The sequence below is a fragment of the Malurus melanocephalus genome, unplaced genomic scaffold, assembly GCF_030028575.1.
Source record: "Malurus melanocephalus ecotype Western Australia unplaced genomic scaffold, MMel_1.1 scaffold_190, whole genome shotgun sequence".
Classification (NCBI taxonomy): Eukaryota; Metazoa; Chordata; class Aves; order Passeriformes; family Maluridae; genus Malurus; species Malurus melanocephalus.
Window position 1 is genome coordinate 543,225 of NW_026623422.1, and position 23,184 is coordinate 566,408.

The 23,184-nt window shown below is 44.5% G+C and overlaps 1 protein-coding gene across 2 annotated transcripts in view; it reads left to right on the forward strand.

Annotated features, from left to right (window-relative positions):
* The window catches only part of SLC35F4 (solute carrier family 35 member F4), a 107,054-nt gene that overhangs the window by 69,560 nt on the left and 14,310 nt on the right, over nt 1–23,184 (forward strand). The window contains exon 2 of one of the 2 annotated variants that reach the window (XM_057373241.1): nt 21,168–21,465. In XM_057373241.1, the coding sequence (XP_057229224.1) occupies nt 21,168–21,465 (298 nt within the window). Of the gene's footprint in view, nt 1–21,167; nt 21,466–23,184 lie in introns of those variants that run through there. The other variant, XM_057373242.1, reaches the window with a different exon arrangement.

The following is a 23,184-nucleotide window of genomic DNA, read 5'->3' on the forward strand; positions in this document are numbered from 1 at the left end:
GGCACCAATGTGTGATGGAGTTGCTGTGGTAGAAGATGCCTCTGCTCATTGCAGGGRTTGGACTGGATGAGATTTAAAGGTCCCTCCCAATGCAAAACATTCTGTGACAGAGGACTTGGCCAGTGGTGGCCAAAAACCTGCTGGCTGTGCGTGGTCTGAGTGTTTTGGACTGGTTTAGCAGTGGTGTGGGAGCCTCTGTCCATGCAGCACATCTTCAAATTGTCATATCTGAGTGGATTTTTAGCTGGTTCTGTTTGTCTTATTTCCAGGACTTGCYTGCTAGGGAAGGCTAAAAATAGATTGTGTTTTTTTCTGTTACAAAATCAGGGTGAGTATTACAGAGTGAATTCTTGGGCTGATTTACTGAAAATAGMAACACATGTTAACATGAACCAGAGATCAGTGTATAAACATGCAACCCYCAAGGGTACTAACATTTCTTCAGATCCAGTAGGTATATCTTTCAGTCATTAGGTGATATTTTAGAGTGTTACTCTACTTGTTGAGCAGAGATATCCAACAGTTTTTAAGGCAGTGAGAGTTCAAACAGGGTAAGGAATACAGAATTTGATTCTTTAAAATCCAAATAACGTGACTGGGCACAGSAGYGAGGTGTAGGGTTATTTTCTCTGCRAGCCTGGGAAGTTGTTTTGGATTGAGTTGTTTGAATTAAGTAGCATTTGCTGCGTGCTTCTGATTTTGCTAGAAGCAAGTAAAAGTTCAAACTGAAGTCTTGACTTTGCTGTAYATAAAAATTCCTTTATAGGATACATCTGTTTTGATCTCAATTTGACTGTTTGTCTCTTCTGCATCTCACATCTAATTTGTATTCCAGTGGGATAAARTGAACTTGATAATGGCCTTTTAGCTTGTCATCTTAAAACACATGCTCAGCCTGGAAGAGCCAATAAAAGTCATGTTTATGAGTCTTTCAGTCTAGTGATTGGAAATGSACTGAGCTGTCGGATGCAGGGACGTATGCAAAGTGGATTTTAGATGCATCTTGTAGCRAGTGGTGCTCCAAACCAACAAATGCTATGGGTTTGGGTCTGAGCACCATTCCAAAATCAGTTAAAGTCAACAAAATGTCTTCATCAGGCATTCACACACTGTGCTTCCCATGGGGAGTATCTACCCTACCCAGGGTGTCCAAAAGCCATATGACCAGATAGTGATGYCTTAGGATTTTTAGTTTCTATATTTTCATGCTTCTGTATTTTTGTGCTTCTCTAGTACAGCACTTAAAAACTACCGTTCTCCCATCTTTAGACAAAACAATCCCTCTCTGAGCCTGAATGCAAGGACACCTCAATGCCTGAGAGCCCCAAAATATGGAAACAACAGCAAGTTGGGGGGAGCAAGTTTGGGGTGGGTGACATCATCACCTGAAAAGATGATTGGAGAACTGAGACCCAATATGTTAATAAGGCAGAACTTATAAAAGGTGAAGATCTCGTGACTCAGTGTCCATTTTGGGTGTAGCCTCAGGAGGAAGCTTTGTCTGCCCTAATGTACCAGGGGGCCTGTTAGGCCTGGATTAAAGTTGTCTATTCTCGTTCTGTTACCTTTGTCTGCTCTCTGTTTCAGATTAGCCTGATTGATAAGGGATCAATAGGATTGTGTCACATCACTGCTATCACAGCCGGGGGGAGAGTTGGGTGCCTTCAGAGTCACTGATATCAGATTTTCATATACCTGTAGGAGAGGAGGTTGTGAATCATCCTCTAATGTTTCCAGTTTCCCACCACTGACCTCATAAAGATGTTGGTATGGCTGATTCAAACTTTGGCATCCAGGCTCTGGTGAGATGGATCCCATTCCCAGTGTGGAAATGCAGTGCTCCCTGTGCTTGTACAGCTGTCTCCCTTTAGCAGTGGTGATTTGCCCTCCCTGGGCGTGCACTTTTCATCTTCTCTGGATTGGAGAAACCTGTGGTTGCCTGGAGTTCATCTCCAGCTGTGATGTGGATTGCAGCTTCAGTGAGGGGAATGAATAGCACTTACTTGAGCAGCAGGTTCCTAAAATATGTATGACTGTGTAAATAGGAGCACCCAGTGCCAGCAGGGCTGGGGTGAGCCAAGGAGCAGAGTGTGTTCTGACAGCATCAACCCCTCCGTGCTGGGAACGGGGAAGGCACGTTCAGGGATGTGATTCAGCSCTCCCCAGCCCCAGCTCYRCTGCCAGGGCTGGTTTGCTGTCTGSTTAGTGARTCAGTAAACTTGCAGCTTCACCCTGCCCTTGTGTGGATGAATATTTACTGAGCCAGGGGACGGAGGCTGCTGCGGGCGGCTCACGCTGTGCCCGCACAGGGAGGGTGGTGGGAGGCTGACAGGAGGCAGCTCAGAGACCTCCAGCCATGGGGACACTTGGCTGGGATGAGAAATCTGTCCTGAGACACACCTTATTACGTTATTTTCTTTTTTTTAAGGGAGTGGCTATGTCTGTCTCTGGAGCTTTGGTGAGTGTCCTATCGGTTTTTGTCGAACAAGTGTAGAGGGTTATTGTTTACATTGTGTAGTTACACTGCTGTGATTCACACTGCAGGCTTCCTTAATGAATAGGGACTCCTGAGGGAAAATTATTGAATGTATAGATTGATTATAGAATCATTTAGGTTGGAAAACACCTCTAAGATTATTGAGTCCAGCTGTTTAGCCAGCACTGCTGAGGCCACCTCCAATCCATGTCCTCAAGTACCACGTCCACACAGATTTTAAATCCCTCCAGGGATGGGGACTCAATCATTGTCCTGGGCAGCCTGGCCCAGGGCTTTACAAGAATTTCCTTCCATGAAGAAATTTTCCCTAATATCCAATCAAAACTTTCCCTGGCTCTTGTCCTGCCCCATGTTCTCTGGAACAGAGCCTGATCCACCCTGGCTGCCCTCTCCTGTCAGGGAGTTGTGCAGAGCCAGAAGGTCCCTCCTGAGCCTCCTTTTCTCCAGGCTGAGCCCCCTCAGCTGCTCCTCATCAGATTTGTGCTCCAGACTCTGTTATTATTTATTGTTTATTCTGARGAGCATCACACAGCTTCCACTCCCTGAGAATAACAAAACTTAAACATGTTCCAGGCTGAATGTACAGAACTTGAAGCACGCAACAATGTATGAAAAACTGTTTTGAAGGTACCTGGAAACTTAGTTTAGTCCTGAAATTTAGAGGGGAACCCCCACATTTGGAGGGAAACCCCCCTTGTATGAACATGAGGTGAGTAAGGTGGCACAGATGTTGACTTGTAGTCTTGCTTTAGTTACTTGCAGTAATTATTGTGCCATCCTGGTAAATCTGTCATCATGTGGCACTTGTGGATGGATTKGTGTCTGATGTASCTGAGGAGAGAGGGACAGAGCTTCCTCTCTCTCCCACTCCATATTGTTTTACTCTTTCCTTCAGCACACGTGGAGCAGAGATAGAGAGCACRGAGGAAGGATCAGAAATGCAGGAGCACAAACAGATGGGCAAAGCTCTTGCTTGTGCAGCCAGAGAAGCTGATGCAAACTTTGATGGAAGTTCCAATTCCACAGTGTTTTAAGCAGTTTTGTATCTTCTTCATTTCCTGTCTAACTGCTGTAAGGATGTATAGATGGCTGGAGGAGAGATTTGAAAGATTACTTTGAGGAGTTGAATTTGGCTTCTGACTTGCARTGGTGAAACAATGGCTGATTCTCTTTTGAATTAAAAAAAAGGCAGCAACTCTCAGATTCAGTCACGTTCTGTTAGTGCTGAAATTGTCTGAAAGAATCGTCTGGAATTGCTTGACATTGTCTCATGCGTTTCATCCTCGCCATTGTTAAGGTTCGTTAATGATTCCATTATAAACCCCTGTTTGCAGAAATGGTTTTCTAAAAGCAATCTCTGGTGTTATATTATTATGTTGTTTGTATTATATAAATGCTCAAGGACTAGACATGTATTAATAGAGAGCCTTGCGATTTTGGAGCCAGCAATTACTTGACTGGTGATTACTCTATCACAAACTCTGCTGACTCTCAGCACTTTGGACAGGAGAATAGAATTCCTTCTGCAAATTGGGGAGATAATTTCCTTTGGAATAGGGATTGTTACACAGTGCTGGAAATCCTCTGAATGCAGATAAGCAGTAAAAGCCAGTTAGCTCGAGGCAATGCTTTGGAATAGACTGTCATGGTGGAGAGCCTTATGAGGCACCAGGGATGTCGTGAAGATGCTAAAGGAGATCTCTAAGCCTTTCAGGAGAGAACGTGCTGGGTGGGAAAGCAGGCAGCTGTAACCATTTCCCTTCCCTGGGCTCCTTCCATAATGTGTCCCAGGATGAGGCACTTTCTCCTTCCTTTTCATAGGATTAATCACTGTCTCTTCCCTACTGTGCCACTGCACCCCGATAGAAGGGTGAGGCACTTGGTCCCCAAGAGGGACCTGAGAGCTGCTTTAGAGGATTGTGCAGGGCAAGAGCAAGTGAATAAGATGATGTCCTGATGTCTTGGTTGTTCTGAGGACCCAAAATCCCTTCCTGCCTCTYTGGGTACAGTGAAGTCACTGGCTGCCTCTTCCATGAGGTTGCCACAGGACAGTTGTCCCCATCTTCTGTGGCTGAGACATCCCCCTCTTCTGTTGCTGCATCCAAAGGATGATCCAGCTGGGACTCTGATTCCTCCCCTCTCCTTCTCCACTTGTTCCTGSTCCCTACAGGGAGGGGAGGGATCAGTCCTTACACACACATCCCAGCCACAATGCATGTTACTGTGAAAAACCTGTGAGATTCCAGCACAAGATGGAAAACTCTAGCCCAGCGATTCTTCAGCCTTTTCAAACCACTTTGGCCTTCCCTGCAGCCAGTGGCTTCCCCCTCTTTGGTGGGATGCTGGGGAAAGAAGGACCAAGCCCCAGGCCAAGAATCTCCACTCTCAGCTACTGCCAAAAGCACAAAGACTTTAAATAAAAGGTCTATACTCGTGCTCTTAGAATTTCATTAGCTTTGCCAGCAGATTCTGTTACAGCTAAGTTGCATTTCTCATCTTTCCCTTTTTGTTTCCTATTGTTCCTATAGCAAATACCTTGAATATAAATGGTAAAAGTTTCTCCCYACAAATTCTTGGGTAAATTCTCTTGGTAAAGAACTCTGGAGCCAGGGCTCTTTCTTTGGAAGTGTCAGTAACCACTTCCTGGCAAAGAAAACTYCCAGCACAGTGCTGGTTACACAAGGAGATGGGATCTCCTAAGAGTTCAGGAGTTGTGTGGTTGGCACTGGTTCACTCAGTGAAACTTTTCCATCGCTCTAAGTGAACAACTTCMGAAAATATTAATAGTAATAATAAAAAGGAGATAGAAGAGAGAGATGGTAACAGGGAAACAGGGACAAAACTTGTCCTGGCTGTCTCAAGGGAAGAGAGGAAGAAATGCAGACCAGCCATAGCCTTTATAAATATATCTGTAGATTTATCTGTTGATTTCTTAGTTGTGACAATTTCTGTAGGGTTTTAAAAGAGAAGAGCCTCCTGCAATACCACTGCTTTGCTATCAGACACAGACCTGGATGTCACCTGTTCTTTTGCCCGAGGCATTCCTGATTTAGCAGCTCTATAGGAGTCCCATTATTCAAAGTTTACTTGAAATAATTACTGTAATCATCCGTATATTGTCACAGTGTAAGGAACCAGAAAATTGCATTGCATAATTCCCTCGCAGTTGTCTGAGAAATCTCCCGTCTGCGTTGCCAGCACAGCGCAGAGATTTGATGTGAAATCCCAATTTCCTGCAAAGGGGCTGCTGCGGTTTCAAGTTCGCGAGGCGCCGTCGCTGATATATTTATATTTTATCCGCCGCGCTCAACAATTGAATGAAAAGGGAAGTGTTGGCAGAGGTCAAGCATTGTTTGAACGTGTGGCAAATGGTTTCCCAGGGAAACAGCAAATCAGTACTCGTAGGCTCCTGCAGCATCTCCAGAACAACATCCAGCCACCAGCCATAGCCCCGTGTTTGCTGTAGTACTCGGGACCGAGGGCGATGCAGGTTCGAGCCAGAGTGAGCGCCTGAGTAGGAGAGCAATTCCAGAGGATGAAGAAACATTCGGCAAGAGTGGCACCGTTACCATCTTACAATGTTTCTGAATTAAATTCGCCTGTGCCAGACGGTAAATGCTTTTTTTTTTTTTCCTTCCCTGTAATGTCTCATCCTAGGCAGGAATTCACTCTGCATGCTCCCCCTGCTCCATTCCATACAGAGTAATAATATGTTTGTGTATTTTATCTGATGTGTGTGTGTTTTTAAAGTAATGCTCAGATAGCATTCTTAGCACTTTCWTATCATCTGGGATCAGTGGCAGCTAAATTTCTGTTGCCCGTGTTCAACTGCTGTGTGAATGATTTCTGGTGAAGGAGCTGATACTGAAATRTGAACATCGGATACAGTTGTTGCACTTCAATTCTGGCTTTTGAAATGATGTGAAATTAGGGTCCATGTAATGTTACTGGCTTTTCTGGAGTATTTTACTGTTGTGATTCAAGATTTATTAGTTTTACTGTAAACACAGAGGCACCAACTTTTTGTGTTTGCTGTCCCTCAGCTCAGTATAGCACTTGTCCCCTTGAGCTGCTTTTTTCCCCCTGATTTTCAGAAGTGTCAGCTCTGAAGCAAGTTCTTCATACAAAAACCACAAGGTAGAAATTAGGAATTCTTTTATATGGTCTTGATTGGACATGAGAGCCTTGTTCCTTTTAGGAGTGCCCACCAACTTCATATCTCACTTCAGAGTCACTGAGAATGTGGTGATGTTGTCCAGCAGGAGATTTGACTGCCCTGATAGTGAAAGAGATAAAAGTCAGTGTGCTGAAAATTTATAGTGGGTATACACACCGTGTAAATCAAAGAGGAAAGCATTCCTGAAAGTATTCCTGATGTTCAGGTTCGAATTTTTGCCTTAAATGTCTCTGGAAATCTCAGGCTTTAACTGCACTGTTTGAGTTTATGATATTGAGTGTCAGATGTTTTAAAGGGCTGTGTGGTGCTTCCTCAAGTTGCTTGTTCTGCCAGAAATGAGCTGTTTTCCCACCAGGTGTGAGGGACACTGGAGCTGTAAAACTGCAAGGTTATGTGTGCTGTCTCTGGTTTGAGCCAACCAGCAATAAAAATGTAATTCTTTTTTTGTGAGTTGAATTCAGAGCTAAATCCAGGAGGAAAACAAAGCAAGAGCCATGGTCCAGTGCTGGTCAGCAGAGCGTGACTTCCAGTTCTTCGATCTACCTGGYTCAGGCTGCCCTAAATTACAAACAGGGCTGGGTTTTGATAGACCAGGCAGCAGTTTGTGTTGTTTTTCTCAGAATTGTGTGTGTGATATTAAGAATTCTKCAGGCTTGGTCATTACCTGGTGTTYCTTCCTTGAGGGAAAATGCCTTAAGGGAAGTTGGAGGAGCTGACTGCTTATTGCTGGTGGATTTAGGATGTGTGACATTATAATTCATACCCTCACCTGCCTTTTTAGGAGCAGTGTTATGGCCAGGTGAGCTGGCTCTGCTGGTTAAATGGGGTGATTTGCTGCTCTTTCTTTCCTGAGGGCTCAGGCTGGGCTCGTGTCACACCAAATGGGGAATGCAGAGGATTAAAGATTGTCCCTGTCCCACAGGGGTCTAAGACAAGTCTTCAGTTTCACCAGTCCAGCTGCTGTCAGGTGCCTTTGTTAGACCAGTCTTAACCTTCCCTCCGTGCTGGGGGAAAAGCAGCAACATCAAAACTGCCCTGCCTGGYTCCTCAGGGAGGGAAAATCCAATCTTCATGGGAAGAAAGGGCAGCAGACTGGAAGTGACTACATGACAGCACTTGTCATATCCAACAGGCTGCAAATGGAAAAGTTCTTGCTCGGGATGGAGSTGGCCAAGCTGAATTAATGCTGGACCCATACATTAAATGTGTGTGTGCAGCCAGTTTTACAGATCAGCAAAGGTTTGAGCAGGAATTCCCAAAGAATCCTAATGGGATAGGGCAGCCAGCTTCCCAGGAGCACTGCATCTSTTCCCTCTTTCCTTCCCAAGCATGGGAAGGGCACATGGAAGAGATTCCAGAGGAGAGCAGGGGAGCAGAGTGTTCTGTGGGCAGGTTTCACACAGTTGAGGTTTGTAGATCCCTCCTGATAAAACCACAGGAATAGCTGACTCCTKTGGAATGAAATCCAGGCAAAAAGGCTCCTTCAATATTGAAGAGTCACCAGTGTTTGGAGAGAAGTGTTCAGAAAGTGCTGCTCATGTGGAAAGAAATGGGGCAGACAGCTGCCCAAAAGGACTGGTGCAGGGGTGAGTGGTTCTGGAGGGTGTGAGGTTGGCACCACAGCCACCAAATCCTTTTGAGAATGCCTTCATCTCAGCCTGGCCAGCCCCCACTGCCAGAATCAGCCAGGTCTGGGGCATGGACACTGCATGGAGGRGACCTATCCCAAATATGCCCCCCTGGAAAGACAGGGATCTGATCTGTCAGAGCTGTCACCTCAAGGGCAGTGRGGAAAACAGATGGAAGCATCTCCTGGCATTGCAAAATACACAATACTGGGGTAAATACCTACTGCTGCCCCAGCTGCYTACCTGGAAAATGGTCCTGTAACCCACCCTTGCTCAAATGTGCTTCATTGGGCTCTAAAGCAGGCAGGGCAATTGAAATCTGTGCTCAGAGCACTGCAGGGCTGCCATGGGCTGTGTCTGAGGCAGTCAGGCTTGGACTCACCCACATCCAACTAAATAACAGCCTTGCTAAGCACCGAGAAAGTGGTTGGAGCCTCCCAGAGCCAGCAGGTGATTCACCTCCCCAGGTTGGTGTGTGAGGGAGTTGGAATGAATCACTCCCTGGAGGCACCCACCAGCCGGGAGAGGCAGACGTTTGCATAGGAAATAAATACAAATACAAATGTGAAGTGGTGCTGAGCTGTCTGTCAGTGTGTTGGCTGCTTTTTTTGGGTCTTGGGASACCCAGGAACCAGCCTGGATTTGTTGCAGTGATTCTTGAAAGTAGAAGCTATGTTGTAATTATTTATTAATGGRAAGCAAGTCAGTGATATCTGGATTGTCCTGGGTCTAAATTCCGTTCACAGCAGCTTCATGGCTTTCATGGAAGCTACTCTTGATTTGCAGCAGTGAAAGTAAAAGTGAGAGTTTCACTGGGTTTCTTTTTTGGAAAAGTCACCAAATTCTAGCAATGACGAGATTAATTTTCAGAGCATTTTTTTTTCTGGATTGTTAACCTTTTGGTTTGGATTAGAGTGTGTAAATTGTGAAACAGCTGGAAAAACACCTGATTGAAAAACACCTGATGATGTAATGCATTACAAAGTTTATAGCATAGTTTTTCTTTAATGGTGGGGATGGTGTGCAGCTTTGAATCAAATTGTGTTTGTCTTGTTCAGTCAGGGCTGGAGTGGTGGGAATACGGTCTGGTCGCAGACCAGTGAGTCCTAAGATTGGCTGATGTATGTTGTAAATATTTTTTTTTTTTTCTGTGTAGCTAATTTTGTGTTGTAGAAGTTTTGGTTTCAACATACAAAAACCATTCTTCATTTGCAGCATTTCATTCTACATTCCTTCAAACTCTTAAGTATGCTGTCATGCCCAGTAACTTTAAAATAGAAGTAGCCACTGTGTTTCAAAATGCATGTTCCAGCTGCCAATTCCACCACAGATGTTCTCAAATACGCCTGTTCCCCAGGATCTGTTCTGACAGTCCCACACTGGCGCTGGTGTGTTATTTTTGGTGTCAGATCAATGAAATTTCTTGTCTGTGCATAAAAAGAGGCAGTGAWACACTTGTTCGAGTTATGCWGAAGTGAGAAAAAAAAATATTTCCRYGTTTTAAACTATRCTTTCAACAAAAKGTAGATAAAAYGATAGTTTGAGCAGGGATTTGGGGTTTTCTAACAAGTTTTTTTGTATGTTTTGAGGAAAAGTCTCAATCCAAAGCAATAAAAAYAGGAGCCACACCTGGTAGCACCTTCACATGGTTCCTGTTAAGGTCTTTTTTTGTTTTTATTGTTGTTTTTTAATAACTACAACTACTGAACATCAGGGATGTTGCAGCCTGGATACACTTTGTGCTGCTGTCCTTGGCCAGAGGCTTTAGGACGCAGTCCTGGATGCAGACCATGCACAGCATAACCACTGCATGGCAGAGAGTTTCCATCTCAGAGCAGGCTATTCTGCAGAGGAACATGCAGCTGATGAGCAGAAAAATGCATTTACAGTCTTGCATTTATCAGGGTTGAGTGTGGAGGCATCGAACTTGGGGCAATTRATAAGGGAAGCCCCATCTCAGAGAAGAACAGTTGGCTGTGGGGATCTGGGGATGTGTGAGGAGGTGCAACTCATTTAGCAGCTATTTCCCACTTACCAAAAAGAAGGAGGGACTTCTTACATGGGCAGATAATGAGGGGACAAGGGGGAACAGTTTTAAACTGGAAGAGATTTAGATTCAATGATAGAAATTCTTCCCTGGGCGGGTGATGAGGCCCTGGCACAGAAGCTGTGGCTGCCCCATCCCTGTCAGTGTTCCAGGACAGGTTGGACAGAGTTTGGGGCAATTTGGGATAGTGGAAGGTGTCCCTGCCCCTGGCATGGGGGTAGAATGAGATGATGTTTAGGGTTCCTTCCCACTCAGACCATTCTGCCCTCCTGTGATCCTGTCATCAATACCACTATTTTTAACATTTATTCAGTACATTTACATGTACCCTGTGTACAGATCTCACTGCCTCTCCATCCCTAGCGCAGCCAGTGTGTACAGATACTACAGCTTGACTTGCTGGGGCCTCTCCCAGACCTTGAAGGTTGTATGAACACCACTGGTGCTCTGACTGCAGGTTTCATCCATCAGATCATACCAGGCACTGAGACAGCAGCACGGTGGAGCTTCCACATTGGCATTGTAGTCCAAAATCAGCCAGAGCAGCTGGGAGCAGACTCACACTGCAGGTGCCATGGTTGAGTGGAATCTCGGGTTGTTCACGCAAACTGCCCATTCCTGGTCGTTTTAATTTAATTCTGAATTCCTGAGGTTGCCAGATCTCACAGTGCATTCAGTCCCTTCTCATCAGTTCTTTGCATTTCTCTTGCTCAAAACTGATTTACGGTTTTGAAGTTGGCAGAGTTGGGCACATCTTTTTGATTTAATGGCTTACCCTCAGTCTATCCAGCTATTGCCAGGTTTTCTTGCTCTTTATGTATTGATTTAGATGGTTGTGTTTCTTTTCCAGATTGTAGCTATAAGGGGAATCAAGGTCCTTATTTYTTCAGCAGTCTGGGCCTTAAATCACAAAGTTAGCCCCTTGGGGCTTGGTCCCAACACAGTTCCCATCACAAAGCTAAGGAGATAAAGGTCTGGAGGGAATTTTTTTTAAGTGTCTAACTTAGATTCTCTCCCCTGACAAAAGGAGGCTAATTAGGTGCAAGGTTGTAGAGTGGTACATCCCTTGATCAGGCACTAAGTGAATTACAGGATGTKAAATGTAATTTATTTACTTTGTTTGCTGCTCTTTGTTAATCTTATTGCAAGGATGGCAGGGCACGTGGAAGTTGTTGAGATTCCTAGTTGTAAGCAAAGTTGTTGTCTACTGATCTGAAGTGAGGGCTGTGTACTCAGACACTGAAGGGATAATTGGAAGAAATTGCTGATGGATGTCACTGGTAAACCACAACAAAAATACCTATTCTTTTCTGCTTTCTGCTCTTGACAATAGTTAATCATAGTACAAGAGAAATGCTGTACGCCATCACTGAGTCATTTGTTTTTCATTATAATCTGAAAATCTTTTCCCCTAGGACAAAAAAAAAAAATGTAACCTTCTTATCCCCTTCAAATATAAAAACTTCCAGAACACACAAATTATAAATGAGTGAGACATCACTCTGAACAGACATCTGTGYATTACTAATACACAGAGACCATTGCAGTGTTTAAATGGACAACATTATCTCCAAATGCCTGAGACATGCTGAAAGTGTTGTTCTTCACTGAGCAAGGGATTCTTGTTCCTCAGACCTGTGTAGCACGCTGCCAGCAAACGTGTTTGCCTGTTTTTTTTGATTTTGCTTGGCTTTGGTAAATGTAATCATGACTTCGTGTCCCTGGTCAAATTGCTGGTTCTGAACACATTAAAAGTTGGAGAGAGTCAGCCCTTCAGCTGTAACTTCCCAGCTTTTATCTTCAGGTTTGTAAGTGTGCGTACCCAGCCCACTGGGCTGCTCATAAAAACCCACTTGCTGTGGGTTTACACCAGCGCAGGGAAGGGCAGAATTTGATTTTACAGGGAATGGCTGGGATAAACTAAGCTAAAGACCTGTGTCACTGTGGAGTGATGGTGCTGCATACCCTGCTCCCAGCTGTGTGCTAACAGTAGCAAACAATCCAATCAAAGCCATGGCTAATGCAGCCTAATGAGGTTTTATTGTCAAATGGACACAAGCAGCTCTCTTCACCTCTCCCAAGAGCAGAACCTTTCCGTGTGAGTCCAATGTTTCCGTGGCTGCAAAACTCACACAATCTTCTCCTATCTGTGCATCAGTAAAGCCAAATTTCACTGTGAGAGCCTCCAAGCCCTCCTGTGATGATCTGGCTGCTCAAGGGGAGCTCATCACAGGCTGTGGGAGCGCTGGGCTCGTGAGGTGGGAGCAGGTACCACTGCAGGGTAGAGGAACGTTGGCAGTTCTTTCTCCGGGGCCCAGTTTAGCAGGAACACTCAACTGACGTATTTTCCACACAACACCAGACCCGCTCCTCCCTCCATCCATCTGTCAAAGCCCAGACATTGTTTCTGTGGCAGTGCAGTGGAGACATCCTTTTGTCAGTGAAGAAACAATGAAAATCAGGCACTGAGATTTGGAGAACACAGTACAATAATGTATTTTTTTTTATACTGAATGAGTAAAAGGCAGATTGTAGGRGCCTTGAGTGGCCTTTTGGCAAAGCTGATCTCTCTCCTGACTGCAGGAGTGACCAGGGCTCTGTTGGGCTTTAGGAATATAACACAAAGGAATTGTTCAGCTCATTTCCATCACCTATTTAACCATCAATTTCATTGTGTAATCAAATAAAGACAATGTGTTGTGGTGCATCCCATCAAGCCAGATGTTGCTGTCTCCAAATGAGCCAACATTTCGTGTCAGTAATGCAGTGTTGTGAATGCACAGATGGCTCTTGGAAAGGAGTCCAGTTACCTGTTTGAGAGGTTCTAAATTTCCATCAGAGCAGTTGGATAAAAAAGAAAAAGACACAATCAATTCTCAAATGATCTGGCCATAGAACTTAGATCTGGGCAGCATTTTAGTGTTGCATTGATCCATTCCATCCAGGAGCAGAGGGAACAGCACGAAGCTGTGTCAGGGCAGGTTCAGGTTGGATATTAGGAAAAGGYTSTTCATGCAGAGGGTGGCTGGGRAGTKGTCATGGCACCAAGCCTGACAGAGCTCARGGAGCAKTGGGRCAAKGYTTGCAGGCATGTGRTGGCATTCCTGGGGCTGTCCTGTGCCAGGCCAGGWGTKGGACTCCRTGATYCATGCAGGTCCYTTCCRACTCAGGATGTTCCRTGATCYGCTTTAGTAGCAACTGAGAGAGCAGAAACCTTGTCCAAATGAAATGCCATGGGTTGGTTTTGTTATTCCAAGCACTGCTGTCACATGCTAAAAAGGTCATATACATTCTACATTTGCAGGGCAAGGAAACAGATTTTCTGAAACAGATTAATAAGCTAAAAACGTTAAAAAATCAGAAAGAGCATGGATGTATTTTTATCCAATAATGAAGTAATCCAGGTGGATTTGGCACACTAAGATGTGTTGGATACAATTGTGTGGTAATTTCCAGTTCCCCCTTTCCTCTTTGGTCAATCCCATTGGCAGCGTTGCTTTGACACTCGGTTACAATCTCCAAGGAACTCTTCTAGCAGCAAGCTCTGACAATCTGGCAAGGCTTTTCCTGGTTTTTTTCCCCAGTCTCTTCCAGTAGCGTTCTCTTATGATATCAAATGATGCCCAAAATGTTGATTCATTCTTAGTCTGTKATTCATCCCTGGTAAAGCCACAAATTGTGTAAAACATCCCACCCTGTGTTGTCATCTCTGCTTGGCATGGTTGGTCAAGGCCAGGCTGGATGAGGCTTGGAGAAATCTTGGAGGATGTCCCTGTCCATGGCAGGGGGGTGGAACTGGATTATCTTAGGGTCCCTTCCAACCCAAACCATTCTGTGCTGCTGTTATTCCGTGTGTGGAAGTTCAGTGGGAAGTCCTGCTCTTRATCTCTCCAAATTTGGGGGATATCAGCAGATTCCTGCTTGATAGCTGAGAGATGTGAAGTGAGACAAAGAGCCAGAGTTCCACGAGCTCTGCCTCCCCTTCTCTTCAGTGCCCACCTGGGAGATTTCACAGCTCAGCTGCCCCAAATGGTGATTCGTTGTCCCTGCTGCTGGCTCCAGGTTTGGAAAGTGAGCCCAATATTTATCTCTTCACCCCGCTGTCAACAGATATCCTTTAAAATATGTTCAGATTGAACTGCATTAGGTGTCCCAGGCTTTCTAGCTGTAACAATGAAATATTGATAAATGCCTGTGCTGTCTGATTGCTTCAAGTATAAAGGGAAGAAGATTTCAGTAAATCAAGCAGTGACTTTTGATTTAATGCAATCTCTTGAATTACAGTTTTGGTCTCACCTGCTGGGTTTGTCAGTGCACAGGAGAAGATTGATGCTGCTCTGTATCTTGTGCCCGATACAAATAACTCAGAGCTCTTTTTGCACGTGAGGAAAAATAGGTTTCCTTCAAATTTTGGTTGCAGATCACCTGCCAGGCTTCTGCTGAGTATAATGTGAATCTTGATCTTGTTCTGAAATGAATCTGCCTCGAGACATAACATAGAAATCTCTTTAAATGATGAATACCAAAATGAGGAGTGATTTGGAGCCAGCTACCTTGGTGGCTTCTTCTCCAAGGACAGGCAGTCAGCAAACATTTCCTGAAAATAAAACCTCTTCAAGTTGTGAACCTGAAAAATCAGGAATGTCAGAAATGCCTTTTTGAATATTTCACCCCAAAGTACTGATTAGCTTAACCTCATGGAGGCTGGGGCTGATTTTCGGATGACAAAAGAAGGTGTAACTTGGAAGAGTAACTTGCAAGATGTCCACTAAGTTTTACAAAGTAGGTAATGTTATCCTTGTTGGACAGTGGGAGAAGAGTTCTTGGAGTTTTGAAATGAGTGGAACAAAGTCATGGGAGTTATGTATCTGTTGGATCATTATTTTCTCCATTAGAAAGTAAATGTGCGAGGGTGAATGGCTTTTTAAAGCTCTGAAAACATCCAATAAGCTTTAGAAAGCTCTTTAGAAAGTTATTGCTCATCAAAAATTGAGGAGGGGCAACACAATGCTTAGATTGCTTCTCGTTGTGTAGGTCTTAATTTTTCAAAGTGGATTTGAGGGTCTGCTGTGAAAGCGTGAGGGTTGTTTACCCTCACTGATTGGATTTGGATTTGTAGGACTTCATGGGAAGTTGGGATCTAAACTTGGGTATCCCCCTCAAGTCAGAGTTTCCTCATAATGGACAGAGAATAAAGGGAAGAGCATGATGAGAAAGGTCATCTGGAGGGAGTTAACTCATGATTCAGTAACTTGTCTTCTTGGTGGATAAAAATTAACCTTGCAGGCTCTAAATAGGCTGAGAGATATAATTCCATATTTTCTACATCTCTTGCTTTGCGATCTTTGTAGTTAGGCCTGGTGAACCCAACACAACTGTAAGTCCCTCAAAGGTTGTATGAACCCTCTGGCAAAAGTCCTATTGTGATTCTTGAATCTTGGATGCATTCTTGCTTTGGAATATGCTTTCATGCTGCTGTTGGATGTGGTGTTTGCGTAAAGGGTACTGGAATGGTGTTGCAACAAAGAATGTCCCCCTCTGGGATTTCTCCCATATTTGTTGCRCATGTGGCACTTTACACATGAGGTTTGTGTCTATTTTTTTTATTCTTTTCAGTATGAAATAGTTGGGATTATCATATTAAACCCTTTGAAGTCATGGCAAGGTCAGTGGCTGCTTTGKGTAGGGGTGCATTCCATAAATTTCKKTGARRYGGTCAGCAGCTGAAGGAGCAGTTGCAAAACAAGCCATGGGGGATCTCAGCTGGCCATGAACACACATTTATGCTTGCCAAAATGGCCTGTCCTCCTACTTTTCTGCTGGAGAAGAAGACTCTTATGCTGCTTATGTGCTGACCTCGGGCAGAAACACCTTCAGTAAATTTGGGAGTCCGTGCACCATCGACCACCAGTCACGCTGACAGATTCCAGCCCTGCCCTCTTTGCTGTTGTTTGCTGGTCCTTAATCCAGCCCTTCAATCTCTTACCCAATAAATATGGTGTCCTACTCACTGGGAAATTTTTCATCTGGTACCATTGGTATTTCTGGGACCTGGTTCTCTCTGGTGCCTCATGCCCGTCCAGCCTCCRTGTGAAACGTCGCATCTTGGAGCTGTATGCGCAGAGCAGAGGAAGAAAAAGCAGCTTCTCTGAAGATACGGAGATTCTGATTTGGTGTTTATAAAGGCTTAAAATCGGCATCTTCAATGCTGTAGACAGAAATCTTCATCCAGAAGGCCTGTGAGTGACTGTGGCTTCATTTCGTGTGAGAGTCCGAGGATGGAAAGAGAAAGCTCTCCTGTAGAGAAGTTCCCAGTGCTGGCCCTGGGAGGCWGTGGTTCCTCAGCCCTCCTGCCCACCCTAAAGGGGAACGGTGACTTCTCCTTGGCCTGATTCAGTGCTCAAGAAGGGGCCCACGTGAGTACAAATTCCTTTGACTCTGCAGGCCCTGTAGACGGAGCCGTGGGGCTGAGAATAAACTGCAGCATGGGGCTCTCATTTCTGCAGGGGGAAGACTGGTTTTCATGCAGCGCCTTTTTATCTATAAGGGGGGAAAGAGTTAAGTCTTTATKTACTCACTTAATTTTCTTTATCCCGAGCAGAGCTGAAACCTGCATTTTTGTGCTTCCTTTGATATGCGTTTCGCTGCCAGCCGGTTTGAAAGCCCCGCGTTCCTCCAGGGACTTTCCAGCCAAAACTGATGCAAACTCTTTCTTCTCAGGTGCCTCACGATCATCTGTCATCCAATGCAAGCCAGGAGGCAACTGCCCCAGCAGACACAGAGGCATGACTAGGCAGCTCTCCCCTCTATCTGTTGCTGAAGATTCTGCTGCTCCCATTCTTGAGCTGCAGAATCGAAGTCCCTCGGGAATCTGTCGGCACAGCAGAGTCGAGAGGCAGAGCAGATCAGGTAGGAACCGCAGCCGCAGTCCCGGCGCCTGCCGGAGGCCCCTTCCCTCCGTCTCCGGAGAGGTGGGGCAGTGCCCGAGCATGCTGATGTGTGAATTGTGGTGCAGAGCCACGTGCAGGTCCTGGCCGAGCCCGGGGGTGAGCGGGAAGGCGKCGCGGACGGGAGGAGAAGGCCTGGGGTTCGCAGGTACTCGGTGTGCGGAAGATGCTCAGAGCTGGGTTACCCCAGCGCGGTTCCATCGCACAGAGGGGCTGGGACTCCTCAGCTGCAGCCTGGMCACACAGCAGGACCCACAGGAGTTCCTTCTCAAAGGCAGCGATGACCTCGGCTCGCACCGCGGATGGGCTGATGAAGAGGAGGAGAAGGAGCAGCACGTGGAAGGATTTCTRGGGAAGAGCATCACAGCTCAGAGCGCCGGTCAGCTGCACGTCAGGGCTTCCATCAGCCACTTTGCTGCAGCAGTTTAGCTCAAATGAACCTGTAGGTGTAGTGAACACGGACTTCTTCACCGTGGTGTCCATCCATCAGCTGCAGGGATGGGATGGGAGCAGTCACAATATACAGACACAGGTCTGTGAGCCTGCTAAACCACACTGTTGAGACTTTGASTGAGTGAAGTCATTTCACTGTCTGAGTGTTTTGGAAGGAAATTATTTAATTGCCCAAGTTCTTTGGAAGACTGCCTGTGTAGATACTGTGAGCAGAAAGTGGAGGAAGAACAGGTTGRATCTCCTGGGGGAGCTGAACCTTCCTCTTGTCACTCATCACCGATGGCAGCAAGAGTCACCCATTTCCTTCTTGTGCTGGAAACAGAGAATCTCGTACTCCAGGAGTACTCTCTTGATGGAAATCCTCAGCAGAGTGTTGGAGGTGATTATTGCTGCAAGGAGAGGATGATGCAGCACCTTGCAGTTAAGATCATAGCTGAGATACGAAAAAAAAAACAATCTCATTTTTCCAGACATCAGGCTGAAATAACAGTGCATGGTGGCATTTAAGGACGTCCAAAATCAGAATCCATCTTTTCCAAGAAAGGGCTCTAGGCCACTTGAGTAGTGCCTGGACATCATACTCTTCTAAATATTTATTCTGCATTTATTAATTTCCCCTTTTATCCTGATCTTCCCTTCCTCATCAGAGAAATCTAACTATGACTGCCCCAATAAGTAAACAAATAGAAAGAATGTTATTTTCTAGTGTTTAGTTGCCAAATAGTCAAAAGAGTTCTGATGAAAAGCTGCAGATTTGGATTTTCCTCATCTCCCTGAAAACAAAAGGCTTTTCTGTGACCGTCTGGTCAGTAAGARTTGCACTGTGGACCAAAGGACTGTTTTGGGGTATTTCTGCTCACTGCCTTGCACACAGTTTGCCACTGTCCAGTGCCATCTCCCCGTGTCACCTGCAGTGTGATCTGCATTCTTACACATTCTTTCATCCTCGTTGAGTCCTCAGCTGGTTCCTGTGCCCTCGTTCCAGTCCCATCTAAATGCAGGCACCAAGGATTTCTGCTGCCTTGCTAATTGTAAAATTCTGCCTCCCAGCCACTTTGGCTGATAATTTGTTTTCTTCTCATTATAATTTGGTGTTTAAACACAAGTGCTTGCTCCAGGCCCAGCTTCCTCACTTGGGCATCCTTAAACCTCCTTAATAGGAACCATGTGCCTTCCAGTTCAAGCCCTGTCATTATTTTGAAAGCTATTTCTTATCTTGTCCTTCTGATTCTTTGGCCAGGAATTAGGTGTGAACATCCCGTGGATTTTGAAAGCAGCTGTCTGGCTACTCTGTCACTGGGATCAACCACAATTTCACTTAAGTTAAATATAAATATCTAATCTGAAGAGAGTTGAGTGTCTCCAGTGAGTTTATAGATACAGGGCATGGAATCAACTTCCCTCTCACCATGCTTTTCCATTGTAGTTCAATTTAAAGGGATTCTAGACAACCTTTTTACCCTGAATACACAATTATTTCCTAACTACATCACAAGGGATGAATCCCACGCACTCACCACTTACAGAAACTCCCCATTCTACATTTGTTTGTACATTTATTTATAAAATCTTACACAGATTTTTAAATTCAAGGTAGGTCTTGCAACAAGTGTGTTTTTCTGTGCCTTTCCCTGACATTCAGACCCAGGACTGTAAAATCCAAGTRAAATGCTGATGGTAGTGTCATGCATAGCAACACCAATTGCATCATTATTTTGTAATTGAAAAATAGAAAGCGTGGATGAAAGTGCYCTATTCTTCTATCATTGTGTGATTATTTTAAGTGTTAGCTGGAAAAGGACTAATTGCATGGTAGTTTTACTTAGCAGGAAGACCTGCAAGTGGATGCTACTATAATATATTCTTTTTAAGCCATTCTAACTTGCTAATAAACTGTAATTTACCTTTCAATAGCTGTCAGTCATTATTAGCACCATAAAAATATCTATTTTCTCTCAGCAGCCAAGGAGAATGCTAAAAGGATGCTTGCTTTTTCAGAGCCGTGGCTGATTATCCTCTGCATGTTTTTAATAAACCTGTAATTTTATTTAAATTCTTGATTCACCACTAAACAATGGAGCCACCGAATACAGATTATTTTTAGGAAAAAACCACATCACATAATTACAACTCCAAAAAGCTTCATGTCCTAGTTAGGAGAATTGTTGATYGCAAATGCACTCCCTGCTGTGATAAATCTTTTTTTATGTGTAATGTTGGTCTGAGGTAATAGCTGGGAACCCCAGTTTGACATTTCTTTATGGCTGTAGCAAAAACGTTAATATAAAAGGAAACTAARCATGAATGTGAAAGGATACCTCTGTCACATAAAAGTTGAATATAGGACAGGGTRTTTTCTCACTGCAGTGCATCTGTAGCTTCTCCTGAAATCATATAATTTMTTATATATCACATCAGGTATTAATGTGACTGATATTTGATAGGACTAGTCAAGAGCAGCTTCAAGCCATGATTTTTAGATTTCCCCCTTTTTCTTCTACCAAGCTGATGTGATGTGGTCAAACAGGGGTGAAGGGTTGGAGCTCAGCAGTGCTCCGGGAGCTCCAGGGACAGCAGTGTCAGTGCTCCCTGTTTTCATCCGGGATCTGGGAAATCCAAATAGGAATCATGGGTTGAATATCTGGGAGATTTGTCTGGAGAGCAAGGCACCAGTCAGGGAGATGAAATTCCCTCCACTTATGTAAGGAAAGCTGTACTTGAATCTGAAAACCACCGTGCTAAAATGGGAAATGTCCACTCTCCGGTTGCTCCTTGTTTATGTGCAGAGGTTTATTTCTAGGCATGCCAAGCTTCGCTTTTGTCCAGTTTCCTTTGTTAACTTCAAAAACGTAAGTACACTGACCTGACTGCCAAAAGCCTTTCTTGCTTGGGTACATAAAACCACCAAACTGCTGCTTTTTTCCCCATCCCAGCTTGCAAATAAAAGAGTGATTCYGGAGTTAAAGTCTTGAGTAATGAGAGCTTGTTCCTGTCTCCATTCCTACAAGCTCAGAGATCTCTTCTGTTGCMCTCTTACACAGTAATTGAGTTTATAATGTCRTTGGTTCCAAGGGATGTTATTTTATTCTGGAGGTTTGCTGGCAGAGGGAATGAAGGGCTGATAAAGCAAATAGTGACAACAGTTTATCTGTAATGCTGTTACCTCGGCCCTTGGTGTTGTCTTTGTGCTTTGTTTCTGCCTCCTTGAAGTGACAGAGATGGTATTATTAAAATATTTCTGCCTGGTTTTTCAGTATTTATGGGACATGAAGGAGTTATGGGGAGAAGGCAAGGGATGATTTGTGACTTGGACCAGAAGGGGAGATTTTGCCAAGGATTGTTTTGATTGCATTCATTGCCTGTACAACTCTTGCTCTATTCTTCCTTTTTCTTTTTTTTTTTTTTTTTTTTTTTCCAGGAGAAGAAGGAACACAAGCGCACACAGAGAGCAGCAGCCAAGAAGCTGAAGGACAGACACGATGCCAGTCTTGCACATCCACATTTCTCAAGCTAATCTGGAGATTCCTGATCATTTTGTCCGTCTCTTCCTCCTGGGTTGGGACCACACAGTTTGTCAAAATCGCATTTGAGACCTTTGACTGTCCTTTTTTCATGACTTGGTTCTCAACAAACTGGAACATTATGATTTTTCCCATTTATTATTCCGGGCACCTTGCAACTGCACAGGAAAAGCAGTCTCCAATCAAAAAATTCAGGTAGGCTTTATGGTGGCAGTATCCCTTTAAAACAGCCTAATTCCTGAAGGCTGAGCTCATTGCTCTGCTCAGTTCCAGGAGGTGGAATAAAGGTCATGGTGCAGGAAACCTCATTCATAAATAGCTCACAGGAGGCTGACAGATGAGTGATGTGTGCTGCATCAATGGCTACTTGATTGTTAAAGGGGTTTTTAATGAGTTGGAAAGGTCAATAATTTGCTTATAATCTTGCTGTTACATTGTGTAATATCTCTGTATTTTGTGTTCTTGCCTGAATCAGGCCATTGATTAATCTGTCCTGTTCCATTTATGGTGGAATAACGGTGTTGAGTGCAACCCAACCAACTCCTGGTTGAGAAGGAAGATTCTCAGAGCTGAGGAGGAGGAGGTTTCCATGTGGAAGACCATGGCTTGCTCTCTGTKCTGAGCAGGTATAGCAGGATGCAAACTGCCCTTTCCTCCTGCTGGAAATTTATAAATCCATTTTCAGTGGCCCCTGGGAAATCATAGAAATACAGGGTTAAGGGAGAGCGCAAAGGAATCATCCAGTTCAGCCACCAATACGGCAGCCAATTCTGGAGAAAAACACAATCTGATCTGTCCCCAGGTGTTGGAACCACCACCACATTCTTGACAATGAATTTCAGAGTTGTTCCTCCACTTTTATTATTCCAGTGATCTGACAGTGACATAGGGGCTGCTTTAAAGGACAGGACAAAACTCAGCTCACCAGGAGATACCACACCTTGCCAGGGAGGGAAGAGATTCACAGGATTGTTTTGAGCTGGGGCCCAGTTCTTCTGTTCCAGTGCAGGCTTGCTTTGAAAATAGCCTGACTGAGTGCAGCAGAATTGTCTGTTCCACCAAGGATTGCCCATCCTGTGGCCCATCCCTTGCTCCTGCTGTCACTGAGCATTCAGGAAATCCCATTTGTGCCTGTCAGGCTGGAGTGTAGCAGGGCCAAACTCTTCCCTCGSCTGCTTTTAGCCAGGATCTGGGATGTAATTTGGCCCTAAATTATCATTTCTGTCAAATCAGCGTGACTCAATTGCACTTAATTAAGTGCTGCTCTGCAAACCCTGGTGCTTTGTGCGTTAATGATGCCTCATTCAGGTTTTTGTTGGAGTGTTTGTGAGAACATTAACAGTGTCAGCTTGGCTTCTGCCCGTGGGGTGAGGTTAATAACAATTGCACAGCAGATGAGGAAGAAGGTGGGAAGAAATATCCCTGCAGATAAATCCCCTGCAGTTGGTTCATTGATTATATCTCTATCAGAGCAAGATTTTGGAGCAAAAAAATTGGGGCAATGCCTAAAAAAAAAACCCTGTGCTTAAATAATTGATACATTTCCCCAGCTGTTAGGAATTCAACTTTTGAAGTTGAGGACACAGTCTTAAATGCCATGGGGAATTTCTGCAGTAGGTCTGTGAATGTTGGAATCAGGAGTTAGAGCTGCTGGGAATYTTCCCAGAGTATTTCTTATTCCAGGTTTGTCAGGAGAGCACATCCCAAGGAAGAAGCAACTGCTGGGAAATAATGATTTCCTCATGGGGACTCTGCCAGTTTTRCAACCTGACTATCCAAATCCTTTCAGTTTGGATATGGGATGGGCATCTCTTCAGGATGAGCTCTTGATTTTTTCATGACTTAAAGAATTGAAAAGCATCACTTGTAGTTTTCAATTTGTMGTTTTCAATTATACTGATCTAATTTTGAAAG